The following is a 16516-nucleotide window of genomic DNA, read 5'->3' as shown; positions in this document are numbered from 1 at the left end:
GAAATACAGATTTGAAAGAAAGCAGTTGGAATATTTTTGGTCCTGATATCCCTTGACAGTCTATGCAAAAGTGATGTACGTATATGTGTGAATATGTGTGGTTGATAGCTTCCTACAAGAAAATTGAATTAGTCGTGAATGAAGGTTTGTATATAGCATAAATAATCAGCATCAGGAAGCTTGCATGTTCTCATTTTATAGAAAAGTCCTTGCTTCAGAAGTAGACTTCTCTTCTTGAACTTCTGTATAAACCAATTAGCTGCCTAAATAACAGAGTACAAGGATTTACTTTTTTTCATATTTTCTCTTTATTTGGCAACCTCTACAACAACATCAGCAAAGTACTTCACTGTATGATTGATGACACTAAAGTCTTCGCAAAGAAACTTCAATTATGTGTGTCTTCAGTAGCAGAAAACTGATAAACCAAATCCTTGAAATCTGTTGTTTAGAAACAAAGGGTCAGTAGAAGATAACAAAAAGAGTAAAGTAAATGAATGTTTGTTAAATTAAAATAAAACCATTCACAGAAAATTGCAGTCCTGTTTCCAACAGTAAAGGAAAATGAGTAGTCATTTCAATGATGGAGGGCAAATCCTCTATTCATACAGAAACTTCTTGGCTGATACCATCTAAAATGGAAAAAAGGATTAGGCAAATTAAAGCATATAGACTTTCCATGTGTTTTCAGAGCCAAGATATAAACTTTGTTTAGGGAAAATACAGTTTTTAAACAACATGTGAAGTAATTTCCTAGGTTAAAGCCACTATAGGAAAATTATTGACACTGACAGTAATCACGAAACTCTGTTTTGGGTCACTGTCTTTGATTGTAGTGTGAATTGTTAGAATTTGCTTTCAGGGCATCATATCCTTCTTGAAAAGTTAGGGAAATCCAGAGTTGGAGGTAGTTATAATGCCAAGCCAGGCACACAGTGCTATCATGTCTTGCTTTTCAGATGGCATAAAATGTATGCTGGAAAGTTTGGTGTGAACCTAAGGGATTATAGCCTACATCAATCTCAGTTCACAGTTTGAATAAGGACTCAGCAATCAGCTTCAGTCCATCTTCTGTCCAGTGCTTGATATGACAAATCCACTGTATCAATCCCACCCTAGTCTACTGCATATTCATAGAAATTATTGCACACAGGATTTACGACATATATCCAGTGCAGACAGCACAGTCCACCCTCACTGAAAATATGATTTATTGCGTTCTGAAGTAGCCTGAGTGTCCTATAAGCTATAATCTACCCTTACTACCCTTACTCTACTCCTATATTAACGAAAGTTATTGGTGACCCTCTGTATTTAATTAGGCCTTGCTGCAGAACACTGGGATAGTAAAAGGGTACATGAATTCCAAAGTCAACTCATGGAAGAAAAATTTATCAAGGTCCATTACATTTAAAGACAAAATATTAGGCTCAGGGAACTATCAAAGCTCAAATTGTTGGGTGTTGAGAGAGCATTTTGAGGCATATCACAATATTCTTTCTTTTACTTACATTTTTCTAGACACGTTTAGCCACTAAGACAGAACTGGATTAAATGGGCCTTAGGACCCAATATCATTATTCTTTCTTCTTAAATTCATGTTTGATGTGCTTAAAAACAAGAGCTTCCCTGTTCCTGAATACTTTATATTTCCTGAATTTGTCTTTAAAAAGATGAGTACTGTGGCTGCATGGAAAGGGCAGTCAATGATGTTTTGTTCAAACAATATTTTTCAGCATAGCAAGGAACAGGAGAGGAACCTAAAGAAGCACAAAAGTCAAAGGTGTTTTTTTTTTTTTTTTTTTTTGTTTAATTGTTTATTAATATTTTATAAATATTAGTATCAATGTTATCATCATTATGCAAGTATTGATTTTATAGCATGTTCTACCTCCATATTGATGTTCATGACAGAGTTCTAGAGACACAAAGGACATCTCCTGAAGGTTTCTGTCATTCAACTGAAATGCATGCTACAAAGTCTAAGCTCTCACTGATCTTTTGCCTCTGTTAAAAGTCAAAGTTCTCCTAAAAAGAATTATATTTCTAACCATATTTCACTTCCTGTTCAAGTCCTGTGCCTGCTTCTGTCTGAGTGTTCCTGAGCTTTGTTGTCTTATTCATCTATAGAAGTCAAAGGGAGGGAAAAAAAAAATAATAATTTGATATATTTTTTCTCAGATACCTGCACAAAGAAAGAAATAGATGTCAGTGCACTGTTTCAGTGTACTGCCTGGTGAATGCTTCCTGCATTGTGACATCTCATGTGATAAATTTAACAGATGACATTATGACCTATAAACCTAGTGGTAACTCTTACCATTTACTCCTAGTTAGTTGAATTGTGATACCAAACATTTAGGTTGTTAGGATTAGGAGAAATGAACTGCACCCTAAACAGGATTTATGCTAATTTATCTACATTTAAAATGCTACACATAGCTATGAACAGAGGTGTGAACTATGTATCTCATACATGTGCTAATCTTGAGGTAAATAGTGGCAGAACATACTCCCTTGAAGCTTCCTATCATTTTATGAGCATAATGATTTACGTAAATCATGGACATAAATTGGTCTTGTGGATCTTGGACGTGACCTTATTCTGCTTACTTCTATTGGTCTTGCTACAGACAGGTGCCAAATTATTATTATTATTATTATTATTATTATTATTATTATTATTATTATTATTATTATTATTATTATTATTATCATCATCATCATCATTATCATTATTTTATTTTATTTTATTTTATTTTATTTTATTTTATTTTATTTTATTTTATTATTTTATTTATTTTATTATTTTTTAGACATATTATAAAACCAAAGAGTAAGTTGTTATTTCCATTTTCTTTAATATATTCCCTCTGGATAGTTTTATTTTAATGTATTTGTTCACTGGAAAGCATACACATTTTCACCACACATGACTACTTCCTGTTGCAGGAGCACTTAAGAATTGGTTATTGTAGTCATCATCTATCTTAACTTACATTTTAGTTTAACATCAGTTGAATCGTAGCTTGCTAAACCGTTCAAGTGTTTCTAGTAAAATTGAGCTGTTGTTTCACTGAACGGTCTCAGAAGGTGTGTTTGGACCTTCTTTTCAGTGTTTCTAATCATGCTGAAGATGCAGGAGTTGATCGACATTAATGTACAATTGATGTATATATTCCAAACTAATACATAATTCATCCAAGTTCTTCCCTTTGTGTTATTATATCTATTTCATTATATTACAAGTTTTTCAAACACTACTAACAATCTTTTGATGCTACACAAATCTCTGCAGCATTTGTTCTATAAGCCCAGTATCTGTTTAGATGAATGCTTCAGAAAGACTACTGTGAAGTTTTTCTTCCAGAAGTTATATGCAATATCAATACCTTCCTGTTCCCTCCTCATATGCCCTTTTAACTAAGAAAGCTGAGCATTTGGATACTGCATTTGGTTTGTCTTTCCACAGTGTGATACATAACAGCAGTCTTGAATATTATTGTTATACATGTATCTTTAAATGTCTGTTAGTTGTTCTGTTTGTTCTTTTCTGTTTCACTGGAATAAGATAACCAGATTTTTTACCAGATTGTGATATCACAGGTTTTTAAAAAGCCTCTTTTTCACCCACAGAAATGCTCAGTGCTTGAAAGACTGATTTTATGCACCTGTAGATTTTTTATTACCTACATTCTACTACAAGACTCAAAATCTGATGAACTCACTGAACCCGCTGAGCATTCCACCAAGCAGAGCAATAAACTATCTTCTGTATCCATGCCCTACCAATTCCCCATAGAGCTGGAGTTACTCATCTTTCACCTTATTCTTTCATTTTTATAAATAACAGCCAAATCTTGCAGCCCTTATTTTATATTGGGTCTGTATATCAAGTGCTCATGAAAGCAGAAAGCACAGCAGTAAGATAGGACAGCTCCAGCCAAGGCACTAAGTTACATTTCAGGCAGTTCTCTCTATCTTCAGAGTCTTTTACAAGCTTACAGACATAATGTGCACATTAACATAGGAGCATTCTCAAAAAGGCAGAAGCATTTTGTCTTTACTTTTGTAAATAATCTTGTGTAATAGTCTTTGACTCTTACTCATTAATCAGATGTATAATTTCTCCAAAAACAATGAACACCTTGCTCCTAGACTCAGTAAACTTGATAAAGAAGACACTCAAAAATGGCTACATCAAGAAATATGACTTTCCCTGCTTCAAGGTTAGATAATTCCCATATTTTAAACACTTAGTTATTCTAGGACTTTCTGGTTTTCTTGGGAAGTGTACCAGTTCCCCAGTTCACCTTTCCTTATTCAACCAACATTCTGAAGATTAATGTGTTTATCACAGGTTCAAACTAGATTAATCATTTTGCTTTAGAAACCTTAATAAAAGATCTTAATTAAAGAAGGCTTTTCAGGGTCTGTCTTGAAGTTGGTAGATTGGATAGCTTATCATAGTTTTAAGAAACATGGGGTAAATGCTTTACATATCTCATTTCTGCCTTCTATTTAAAGTTTGTTCAAAATAAACGTAGGATTTGATTAATTTGGTTAGGAAAGCTTTTATGCCAAAATTAAACAAGAAACTTATACCAATGTCCATGTAAATTAAAGAATATTAGCATCTTCTTTGATTTATCTGCAGATGCATTTAAAGCTGCTAATTAAGTCATTAGACTTAATCTTGAGTGTATGAAACTTCAGATCAGAAGTTTCAGATTGTTAAAAGTTTGGGTTGGGACAGAGAAAAAAAAACAATTTACTGTCTCTCCATTGGTATTAGCTTGAAACAGGAAACAAATCAGTTTCAGACAAAATAGCAATTTGAATCAGATCATATTATGATTGTCTGCTGAAAGGTATGTGTGTTCAAGAGTCTCAGAGACCAACAAGAATGCAAAGATAAACTCATAAAACTTATAACTGCTCTTTGCATGAGACTTCTAGCAAGTTTTTCTAATTTAATTGTGAGAAGAGTATTATTTTTCTGCTTTTACTTGGAAAACTGGGGCATTGATATATGATAAGTATAAGATCATGCTCTAGGATAGATGCATCAGCTGCATTTCCTCCTAATATAACCAATTAGCTTTATTTCTGCTGACTGCTTTATTGCTTTGTATAGATTATACATGCATTTGCTCTGTATGTATAGAGACCAAAGAGCATCAACACTTTCCATAACAATCATAACAGTTTTCTGGGGGCATTCTTTCCAGATGAGCAGGTTGCACTAACTTCTGTCTTGTCCATCATACTGTCATCACCCTTCCTGCTCCACTAGCAGTGGAGCACTGACAGTTTTCTACTCCAGGACATTGTAACATACACAATGGTCCTGATTCATGAGACCAAAACAACAGCTTACTATTTTTGGCATTCATTACATTATGGCATCATGGGATCTTGACATCTGATGGGCAAAGCAATATTGAACCAACTGTCTTGTGGTCAGGCAATGCAATCACAGCCTGAAAGAAAGAGGCAAGTGTAATACCAATCAAGTAACAATAGTCAAGGTAATTCAACTTTAAATGTGTTTTTGTATAACTTTCTCAGGTTGGAAAAGATGTTGAAGATTATCTAGCTCCAACCCCCCTAATGTCCTTAGTCAGGTGCTTTTATTTTTACTTTTGTTTTCAGAATTAGACCAAATTTAATTTTATATATTTTGGTGAGAGTATTTCCTATTTTAAACAGGGGTCCACAGAAAAAAGACCTAGACATTGGGAATCATGTTTTCAATTTGAATCACTGTGTCAGTTCCATTAAAATTGATGGATCTGCACCTTCGTGTTCTAGTTGATGACCTTGCTCAGCTCTGTTGTCATTTGCCGTTTAAGAAGCATACCTTTGAAGCATACAAGGTTTGCCATTATGTCCTGGTTTCAGTTAGGACAGAGTTAATTTTCTTCCTAGTAGCTGGTAGAATGCTATGTTTTGGCTTAGGATGGGAATCGTGCTGATAACACCCCAATGTTTTAATATCACAGAATCACAGAATTTCTAGGTTGGAAGAGACCTCAAGATCATCGAGTGCAACCTCTGACCTAACACTAACAGTCCCCACTAAACTATATCCCTAAGCTCTACATCTAAATGTCTTTTAAAGACTTCCAGGGATGGTGATTCCACCACTTCCCTAGGCAGCCTGTTCCAATGTCTAACAACCCTTTCAGTAAAGAAGTTCTTCCTAAAATAGTTGCAGAGCACTCCTTACACCAAGCCAAGGATGTCTCAGCTTCCTGCTCTGTCCTGCCAATGGGCAGGCTGGGGGTGCAGCAAGAGCTGGGAGGGGACAGACCCAGGACAGGTGACCCAAACTAGCCAAAGGGGTATTCCATACCATCTGACGTCAAGCTAAACAATATATAGGGGTGGCTAGCCAGGGGAGGGGGGCCGGACTGGCTCGGGGTTAGGCTGGGCATCGGTCAGCGGGTGGTGAGCAATTGCATTGTGCATCACTTGTTTGTACAAATTATTATTAGTAGTACTATTATCAACATTATTGTTATCATTATTATTGTTATCATTATTTTTCTGTCTTAATAAACTGTCTTTATCTCAACTCATGGGCTTCACTTTCCCATTTCTCTCCCCCATCCCAGAGAGGGAGGGGGGAAGGTGAGTGAACGGCTGTGTGGTGTTTAGCTGCCAGCCAGGTTAAACCACAACACACTAATATTGCAATAATAGTGCTCTTAATCTTTTTATAATTCTACAGAAGTTGTTATATGATGCATACAGGTTTCCTTTTCTAGCATCTTGTCAATAACAGTGTTATAAATAGAATATCTGTTTTGCTTAGCAAAATCCAGGTAAATCCAGTTGCATTTTCTTTTCTAACTGCTGAGCTAGAGAAACCTACTATGAAAGAAAGAAATATGTCATTTCTAATCCTGGTTTATGCATGGTAATTAATTATTAACATAATTCAAACTCAATGCCTCTGGTAAAATATGGAAAGGTTTATGGACAAAAGCTTGACCTCACCTACACAACGACGCATCAAAGGTAGAGTTTAAAAGTCTGAAGAGAGTAGAAAGAGATCTCAATTTCTCAGTGTCATTGGTTTATGAGCTGATATTCTGCTAATAGAGGAAATAGATGTTCTGAAGGACTAAATCACCTGGCACCTCTCTCCTACAAATCTGATCATCATTATAAGAAATCTAATAAAAAGGAAATTTGCTCCTGGAGATAGAAGTGAAAGACAGCAGCTCTCTTTAAGGGTTCACTGTTTGAGTTCTCATTATGACAGGCAAAACATTATTACACTGCTGTTCATAATGGATGGCACCAGATATCGGTTCCCTTTTTAAGGTCTTATTCTTTTTCCTAGGCAATAAAACAAAATGCCATGTACATTAATATGGCTTCAACCAAAACATAAAAAACTAAAAAGGTAAGCAAGCCACAAAGCAACTTGCAAAAGAATTTAACTACAGCCATCAAGAAGTATCTGCAAGGAGTATATTTTAAGATGGTTACAGGAAGCAGCCTGTGAGACTCTGGAACATTTTAGCTACTTAAAATTTAAAGCACTACTGCAGTAATGAAGTGTTTTCAGATGTCGGAGTACTTTGTTGAAGTACTGTGAAAAGAACAAAAATTTCTAGTTTAATAGTGTGTATGATATGGAAATAAGTATTCAGAAAGTGGGAAATTTGGTGTTAAAACCTTGTAGCAGAATTCTTAACCTAAAAGTTTAAACTCTTCATTTTTACATGCAGACATACCTATATATGTCAAGATCACATGCTGGAATAACCATGTCTACTACATCAGCAAAATCAGTATGTCATCTATCATATGTTTCCAATCCAGAATTAACCCAGTAGTGGGAGACATGGTGTCTTGAAACTTTATCAGTTTAAAATCTAGGCTCACTGCAGACCTACCAATTCAAATAGATGAAAATATTGCATATGAAATATTCTATGAAGGGGAACAGAGCACAGACAGAGTGATGCTGTCTGTTATAAGGGAAAGAGCATCTATCCCGACATGGCTTGTGCTTGTTCAGAGACTGAGTGCTGATGAGGCAAGGTGTCACAAGATGCTGACCTGCCTGGTTGTCAGGTGTTCAGGAGCATGTGACTTCCATGGAGAATTTGTTCCCCAGAGAAAATGAGAAATAATCTCACTGAGGAACTGAACATGAGGCTTCTGTGGCTGCAGTCTGCTTGTGAGAAGTGTGGTCCCTCCCTCCATTCAGCTAGGGATGCAAAGCACTGGATGACTTTCACTCTGGACATCTCTGGGCTGTCCCTGCTGACTGTGAAGCTGTCTCACCAGCCCTGTGCCCCCTCTGAGAGCCCCCAGTGCCTTCCTTAGCGGTTCCTAGGGAAGCCGCACTCCTCCGTCTGCTCTGCTGTAGCCCAGCCAAAGTGAGGGAGTGTGGTGGAGCATTCAAGTATAATGAAGTGCTGTGGTGGTGTTATCTCTCCCCATCTCTTCCGTCTTGCTCTGGTGGGCTTCCCTCTCAGAGTGAAACACAAGCAGGAGAGTAACATAGCGTTTCCTCTAGCCTGATGTTTGCTTGTTATTCCAGCTAATTTGCTTCAAGAGAAGAAATAAACTGCACTTTAAACTGTGCCATTAATTATGGTCCTTTTAGGCCAACTGCACATCTCCAGACAACCTTTAAAAAAAAAAAAAAAAAAAAGAATTAGGGAAAAATCCATCTATCTCTTTTTTAATTAAAAGAAATCCCCATCTCCCCCTCCTCAGCTCCCCCCACCGCCGGCTGATTGACAAAGTGAGCAGAATCCGTGTTCTCACACCAGCGGGTATCTATTACATGAGAACTTTCTTCTGGCGCCAGGAGGTATTTAGAGAGTTTGCCTGGCTATTCCTCAGGGAAAACCGTGCTGAAAGTTGGGGATACCTGAGCAAAAGTGAACGCCGTCCTGTTGTCCTTCTGCTCTGGACGTGGCGGGGAAGGGGGGGGAAGGAGGCAGGATAGGGCAGCTGGGAGGATACTCCCGCCTTGTGCTGCGGGGCGGGATCGGTAAGCAGCCCCGTGGCCTTTATCCCACACTTTGGTGCCCTTTTTCCCCCCGCGGGGCTTCTCCCGGAGCTGCCTTGGCCCCACGGGGCCGCTGCCGGGGGGCGAGAAGGGGGCGGCGGAGCCCGGTCGAGCCCCGGTCCGCAGCTCGCCACCGGGGTGGGGTGGGGAACGAGGATGTTCCTGGTGGCGAGGGTGGCAACCGATGGGCAAAATAAATTCTAGTATACATTTTTATATTATAGATAGTAAATAGTAAATTATATATATATATTTTTTTTTCTCTTCCAGAGCTTCATCTATCCTCTGTTTGTTTTGTTTGACATAGTTTGACCCGCGTGTTTATTTATATGTTTATTTATTTATTTATTTATTTTTATTTGTGAAGTGACAGTACGAAAGAGCATCCTTCAGTGCTGCCCAGACCCGTGCCAGGCTTCTCACTAAGGACACAGCACGGCACAGAGGTTTTTAACGGGGGCAGGAGTGGTGGGGGAGTGAAGGTCACGGCGCATTTCTCCTTTTTCTAGGCGCCTTGACGAGAAGATCTGAGTCTCGTAGAGGTGTATTTGCTCCAAGTGGCATTTAACAAAGGTTAGAGACCATCCACCTGCTGTGCCTACAGCATCAGCGATGCCGAGCATCCCTCCGTGGCAGAAGCCCCGTATGGCTTTCACGCATCCTGGATGCCTATTGTGGGCGCTTGTGGAGAGGTCAAGACTGAGATGCTTGCCAGACGCTGTCCTCCTCCCCTCCAGACATCCTGCCTTTCTCACCACGGCGAGAAGCAGAATAAAAATGCCCTTGTTACAGTGAAGTCTTTCCGAAAGTGTGAGTGCACTTTAGGTGGGAGCGAAGTGACTCGGTAACTCTGCTGAGTTCGATGAAAGGACAAATGCCAGAGGAAAGCCTTATTTAAAGCACTTTATCGATAACACATCTCCCTCCTCCACCCTGCTTTGTCGCTGCCAACACCCTAGAGAACGAATACAAAAGACAAGGGGCTTTTAGCAGTTCCCCCTCCTATCCTCAAAGATAACCTGGCTTTTACGGACTTGGCCTCTGCATTTTTTTTCCTCTCTCTCTATTTCGTCTTGCTGTGATTTTATTTTAGGAAAAAAAAAAAAAAAAAAAAGTAAAATAAAATAAATAAAAGGTCGGTACCTCTTCTGCCCCATCCCAGCTACGAGCCGGGGATGCTCCTCATGCCTGTGCTCCGGGCTGCAGCACGAAACAGCCCGAGCTGCTGCACAGACAGAAAGGAGTCCAGCTTCGTGGACTTCACTTGGGCGTGTTGCTTTATTTCCTTTCCGGGAAAGCGTGCAGAAAATCACTCCCTTCCAGCATCCCCCCTAAATCAAGGGTGTCCCCACAGCAGGGAGAAGATGACTTTGGTGACCGCTGGGCCAATAACGGGGGCTGAGCTCCCCGAGGAAGGCCCTTTCTGCTGCTTCTGCCACCCAGGAGCTGCTCTGGCTACTGCTCCTCGCACTCCACCCGCAGCCTGGGCTTTGCAGCCCCGGCACCGCAAACCCTGAGATGCTGCCCTCGGGTCGGACTTCGGCTTACCTTGTAAAGGAGACAGAGGGCTTCACCTGATAACGGGCGTAAAACTGCCCCGATATGCAGGGATATTTTCCCTCCTAGGCACACGGAGAGGATAAAGAGGAGAAATTGGAGCATGAGGTAATGCCCCAATCCCATCAAAGACTTGAAAATGATCCTGAATCCTGAAAGCGATACCTTGATCAGGGTGGCAGAAATTAAAGGAATTTGATGAATCTGAGTCAGCTCCGCTCAGCTTCATTGGGTGTAAATCCGAACGCTGGTCTCACTCCAGATTTACTCCCTTCTAATTCCCATTCTAATTCCCTTCTAATTCCAATTCCCAGAAACCAAGAGGCAGGCAAAGACAATCTGAGAATGGGGCTATTCCACCTCCCTTCCCCCCCAGCCCCAATCCCGACATTAAGCGAGACGAAGTATCCATTACGCGTCACCTTTAATCCACCGAGGAAGAGGTAAACGCGCAAGGTGAGGTTTGCCATTGTGGCTTTTAAGGCTGGGTACCATTTTCTCCTTTGTTTAAAGAAATTCAGCACTTTCTCCCATTAATCTTTAGCAGGGAAAGCGTTCAGCCCGCACCTGTATAAACAACCCAGATGGGGGGGTTGGGAAGTAAACCTATATCTCTTCCCCTGCAGTATCTTTATATATATATATATATATATATATATATATATTTATACGGGTAATGCAGGCTAACTGGGGAGGCAGAGAAAAGAAAAAAAAAAAAGTCCAGCGTGCTCCCCTTCCACCGTACAGCCCGTGGGACCCGGCGAGAGCATCTCGGTGTCAGCCGGAGTTCAAGAGCTCCAGTTGCAAGCCCAGCCGCGTGTTCCGGGGGTTCAGGCAACGTCAAGTTTCCCTTGCAGAGGTTGCTCTTAACCCCGTTCCCGGCGTGGATCCGGCCCCGGAGGGCGAAGCCGAGGTTTACACAGATTTACACGGCCCTGGGAAGAGCCCGGGGCTGGCGGGCAGAGGAGCTGCTGCCCGGCGCTGGGCGAAAACCCTGCCGGCGCTGCCAGGAAAGTTGGGCGGCAGCAGCGGGGAAGGTTCCACTTGCTGGGGAGGGAAATGTAAAGGGAAAAAAACGGGAGCAAAATTTCGGGAGCAGATCTTTCCACCTGTTGTAGTCATTAGATTCTTTTCTATCCCGCGAGCTGGAACTGGTGTTCTGCTTAACTGTATGCAGGCAGGGCCGGGAAGGCCGGAGAGGAAGCAAGTTCCCGTTATTCACCCGGGGAAGAAGGCTTTTTTGGGGTGTGGGAGGGATGCACGCCGGGGGTCCCTAATGCACGCCTCTGTTGGATTTGCCTATCGGCACTTCCAGCGGGCGCTGGGTCTCCCTCTCCGCCGCCAACTCTCTAAGAGCTGTACCGCGGGATTTGCTTAAAGCAAACCGCGAGTGGCTCAGAACCTCGTTTGCTCCGGGCCACAGAGCCGCACATAGCCCCATGGGTTTTGGTTAATTGCCCCCAGCCAGGCGGAGCTCTCAGACGTGTTATACCCGCGGGGGATTCCCTGCAGTTTCCCCCCAGGTTCCCGATACTAACAAAGCGCGGTGCCCGCGTTCCCAGCGACAATCTACAACAGTCCTTCTACCCCCCCACAATAATAATAATAAAAAAAAAAAAAAAAAAAAAAAAGACAAGCTCATCCCTGACGACCCCGTCCCCTACCCAGTGCCCCCCGCCTCCCCTCGGCCTGCGGGACCAGCCCCCCCTCGGGGCAGCGCGCAGCTCTGCGCGGGGCAGCGCGGAGAAGGCGCCGCCCCCGGCCGGCTCCTACCCCCTCCTCCTGCCCCCCCCAAACCCCGCGACTCCCTCCCCTCGGCCCGGCGGCCGCTTCGCCCCGCGGCCAGCCGCTATATAGGGCCGGCAAGGGGCGCATCCCCCCCTCCGTGCCCAGCCCCCCCCGCAGCCCCTGTCCGCGACGGGGCCGCCCCCTGCCTCCCTCCCGGCTCGCTGAGCGCCTCCCGCCGCCCTCCCGGGCCGATGTCCGCGGGCTCCGGGAGCGAGGCGGAGGAGCTGCCCGGGATGGAGCTGCGGGGGCTGCAGCTGGGCTACCCGCAGCCCCCCGGCAAGCGGCAGCCCCGCGGCGAGCTGTACCCCTCGGGGGACAACTCGTCGGCGGCGGAGGAGGAGGAGGAGGAGGAGGAAGAGGAGGAGGAGGAAGAGGACGGCGAGGGCAGCTGCGCGGCGGGCAGCGGCTGCAAGAGGAAGCGGGCGAGGGGCGGCGGCCCCGGGGGCAAGAAGGCGCCGTCGGGGCCGCGGGGGCCGCCGGCAGAGGGGAAGCAGTCGCAGCGCAACGCGGCCAACGCGAGGGAGCGGGCGAGGATGCGGGTGCTGAGCAAGGCGTTTTCCAGGCTCAAGACCAGTCTGCCCTGGGTGCCGCCCGACACCAAGCTCTCCAAGCTGGACACGCTGCGCCTGGCGTCCAGCTACATCGCCCACCTCCGGCAGCTCCTGCAGGAGGACCGCTACGAGAACGGCTACGTCCACCCCGTCAACCTGGTACGGCCTCGGGGGGCTCGGATGGGAGGCGGGGGGACAGAGCCGGTAGCCCCCCGGCTGGGCCAGCCGTCAAGGAAAACGCGCAGACCCCCAGCGACCTTCGGCCAGGGGCGAGCGGGGGCCGGTTTGGGGCTGGGGGACGGCGGGCGTGTGTGCTCCGGGCTGTCGGGGCAGGGAATCCTAAGGAAACAAATTCCTCTGGTATTAGACAATTTTAGCGTCCCAAAAAGGAGCAACTCGCTCTGCCGGCTAGCTCGGAGCACTAGCGAGCCGTCCTTAGGTGCTCGGTACAAAGCAAAATGCCCGTTGCCTGCCGAAGGGTTGCTCCACTGGTTGGATTTGAAGAGTTCCTAGGCCTTTTATTTATGAAACCAGACAAACAGTTGTAAATGTTGCACATTTGATGGGAACAATTTGTTGCCGACCGTAGCAGTGCTGTTGAGGAACTTTTAATTTCAATGAAGAACTTCATGAAAATATTTGTCAGAGGAACACGGCGCTCTCTGCGCTTCCCACAGGGATGAAAACATGATGACGTGGTTGTGACTGAACCACACTTAGACATTTATCACTAATAAAGCTCCAGTTTCATACTGGGATAAACTTTCTTTCTAATATGATATAACTTTTTTTTTTTCTTCTTCTTCTTTTCTTTTTTTCCTTACAGACGTGGCCATTTGTGGTTTCGGGAAGACCTGACACTGACACCAAAGAAGTTTCTACTGCCAGCAGATTATGTGGAACTACCGCTTAGTCAAAGTAATATTTTTTTTTGATGTTGTTGATTTTTATTTTTTTTTTTATGGGCTGGATGTTTTTAAGAGCTATGATTTATTGGCTCAAGACTAGAAGATGGTGACCAAAACCCAACTCTAACAGGGTTAAATTGGTGTCTCCCATCATTCCTTTCCCTTAGAGCTCTGAGGGAAATATATATGAAGCTGTAAAGAAGGGAAACATTGGAAATTAGAGTTTTCATGAACTAGCTGCAGCAGCTGAAGTCTGAGATTTGGAAAAGCCCTTCTTTGGCTTCACCATTCTTACCACTGCCTGAGGACCTGTTGTTCTGAGGCTGTTAAACTAATGGAAGAGGAACATAATGATATAGAATTAACAGCATGGACCAAAATACAACTCTACAAACTAACCCCAAACAGTGTTATTTGTATTCTAAAGCAAAGCAGTATTTTAGAGTAGCTTTGAAACTCAGATTTATAATATATTTTGATGGCTTTTGTATTCACAAATTTGGTTTACTGCAACTATGCATTAAGTACAGTTATACTTTTTTTTTTTTTTTTTTTTTTTTTTAATCCTTTTAACCAGAGACTTCTTAAAGACGTGTAAATAGCTAAATTCTGCATTTAGACTACCATCCACAGGAATTAAAATGATTCCTTTGGCTATGTCTTGAAGTGCCACATGTAAGGTGGGGTTGTCCTCAAAATGTGGCAGTTTCTGTGCCTTAATCTGGAAGAGGAATTCAGTTTACTGTAAGGCCAGGGTGCATGTGTTGTAAAGAATGATATTCTATGAATGCTGCAAAAGAGCAAGAATTTGCAATGTTTTAAACATTTTTCCTGTACTGTTATGTTTATCTTTGAAAAGTTTACCCTCAAAGGAGTTTTAGTGACATTTCTTCACTAGTTCAAATGCTGTAATAAAAGGAGGATGCCATCAAATAAGTTGCAAATGTAAATAACTTTATTTTTTTATAAATTGCATTAAAAGCTTGGTTACAATGACTTACTGGTACTGTGATACTGTGTGGCTGTATCGATGTTGGACCATCTTTGCAATGCAGATTCTTGAAACCTGTTTTTGTAAACATGTCCTTCTCTTCCTTATTTCTTGAGAGCAGATGCATCTCCAGCAACAGTCAGATAAGGACATTTTCATCTCAAACTATTCACATAAGGTACAGTACTAAGTCAATCAGCAGGGAAAATCACATTTTAACAATTTATGCAGTTTATTGTCATAACCTTTTCTTTGAATCAGGAAAATAAATAAATGTAGATTAAGAAATTGATTTAGTACTTTGTTCTGCTTCAAAGCATGAAGGATAGTGTAATAGCTCCTTTTGCTGACCTCTCATTTTACATTTTCATCTGTAGCCTTTCTGCTTTTATTTGTATTTGCGGGGTGGGATAATCAGCTGGGTTTTCCTAGTTAGAAGCAGTCTTTTTCTGTTTTAACTTTGAAACTCTTGAGATAAGATTTTCTTTTGCTCCAAGTATTTTCTCAAGGGTTAATTCACAATCAGGAAAGAAAGATTAATTGCTTTAGAGAAGAACATACCGCCTCTTCTTAATATTAGTAACCAGGATGGCTTTTGCTTAACGAGAACTAGTTTAACCTGGTTTCTTGTCAGATCATCCTGCACTGTGGTTTTCTATTTTCAGATACTGCATAGAAGCCCAGGACTGAGTTTTGGTAGTATCTTACAAGTAGTATCTGAACTGCAGATTACTTTTAATATTGTTATTATTATTTTTTTCCCCTGTGAAGTCTAAAATAATCCATGACCAACAAAATGAGGGCTTCATCCAGGATCTGCTGAAACTGTTGTCTTCTGTGATTTAAGGGCAAGCTGTGCTGAGACCATCATTTAACTTATCTTCCAGTTTTACCTAGACAAAGACTGTGAAGGAAGGGGGCTATCCTAACTTGTAGGTATGTAACTGAAGGGGGAATCATGTCTAGAAAACCATGCATAAAGAAAACAATATAAGCAAATCATTCAACAATATAAGAAAATAATATAAATCAAAAAGGAAGTCATAAGGTATAAGAAAACTCAACCAATGTTTATCTGAACCCTAGAGAAAAGATTATTCAGCAATTTAACTAAGGTGCCACTTGAGATAATCTGAGTCGTGATACTTAGCTGTTTTTGGCCTTGATCCCAGCTGTAATTGGTTAATGACTCCAGGAGATTGGAAAAACAAGGAAAACATGGAGAACTTTAAACAGTGTAGAAAGCTCCATGTGAAATGTTGGAAAAAACATTCAGGGTAAATTCCCAAATATGAAGTAGCTGTATAAAGTAAAAACAGTAGGTCAAAATCAGGGGTGAGGAGTGTGACACTAAGGAAAACATATTATTGCTTCCATCCATGCATCATGCTACATGCTCTGAAATATATATATATTTTTTTCCAGCTATATAGTATATAAAAATAGTTTCCTCATAAAACAATGAATGCACTTGCTGTGTTTGTTGCCATAACAGCCGCATCTGTGTGACGGCAATGCCCCACTAGACTATCACTAATTTTAGAATAGAAGCATAAAATGGTCACACTTCAGGACAAAATCAGTTTTTAGATAGTGAATATTGTATAAACAACTCTCAGTTCTTTTATAGAGATACATGTATCAGTGTATACTTATTTATCTTACTATGGCAATTAGT

General features: G+C 42.0%; 1 protein-coding gene across 1 annotated transcript; it reads left to right on the top strand.

Moving 5' to 3' along the window:
• Positions 1-12450: 12450 nt before the first annotated feature.
• Positions 12451-14822, top strand: MSC (musculin). Its single transcript, XM_082752344.1, has 2 exons — positions 12451-13098; positions 13766-14822. The coding sequence occupies exons 1-2, from the start codon at positions 12580-12582 to the stop codon at positions 13850-13852; spliced, it is 606 nt and encodes a 201-aa protein (XP_082608470.1). The 5' UTR covers positions 12451-12579; the 3' UTR covers positions 13853-14822.
• The last annotated feature ends 1694 nt before the right edge of the window (positions 14823-16516 follow it).

This window comes from Aythya marila (assembly GCF_965140915.1).
Source record: "Aythya marila genome assembly, chromosome: 2".
Lineage (NCBI taxonomy): Eukaryota > Metazoa > Chordata > Aves > Anseriformes > Anatidae > Aythya > Aythya marila.
Note: the sequence above shows the minus strand (reverse complement) of the source record. Positions and strands in the feature narration are given on the sequence as shown.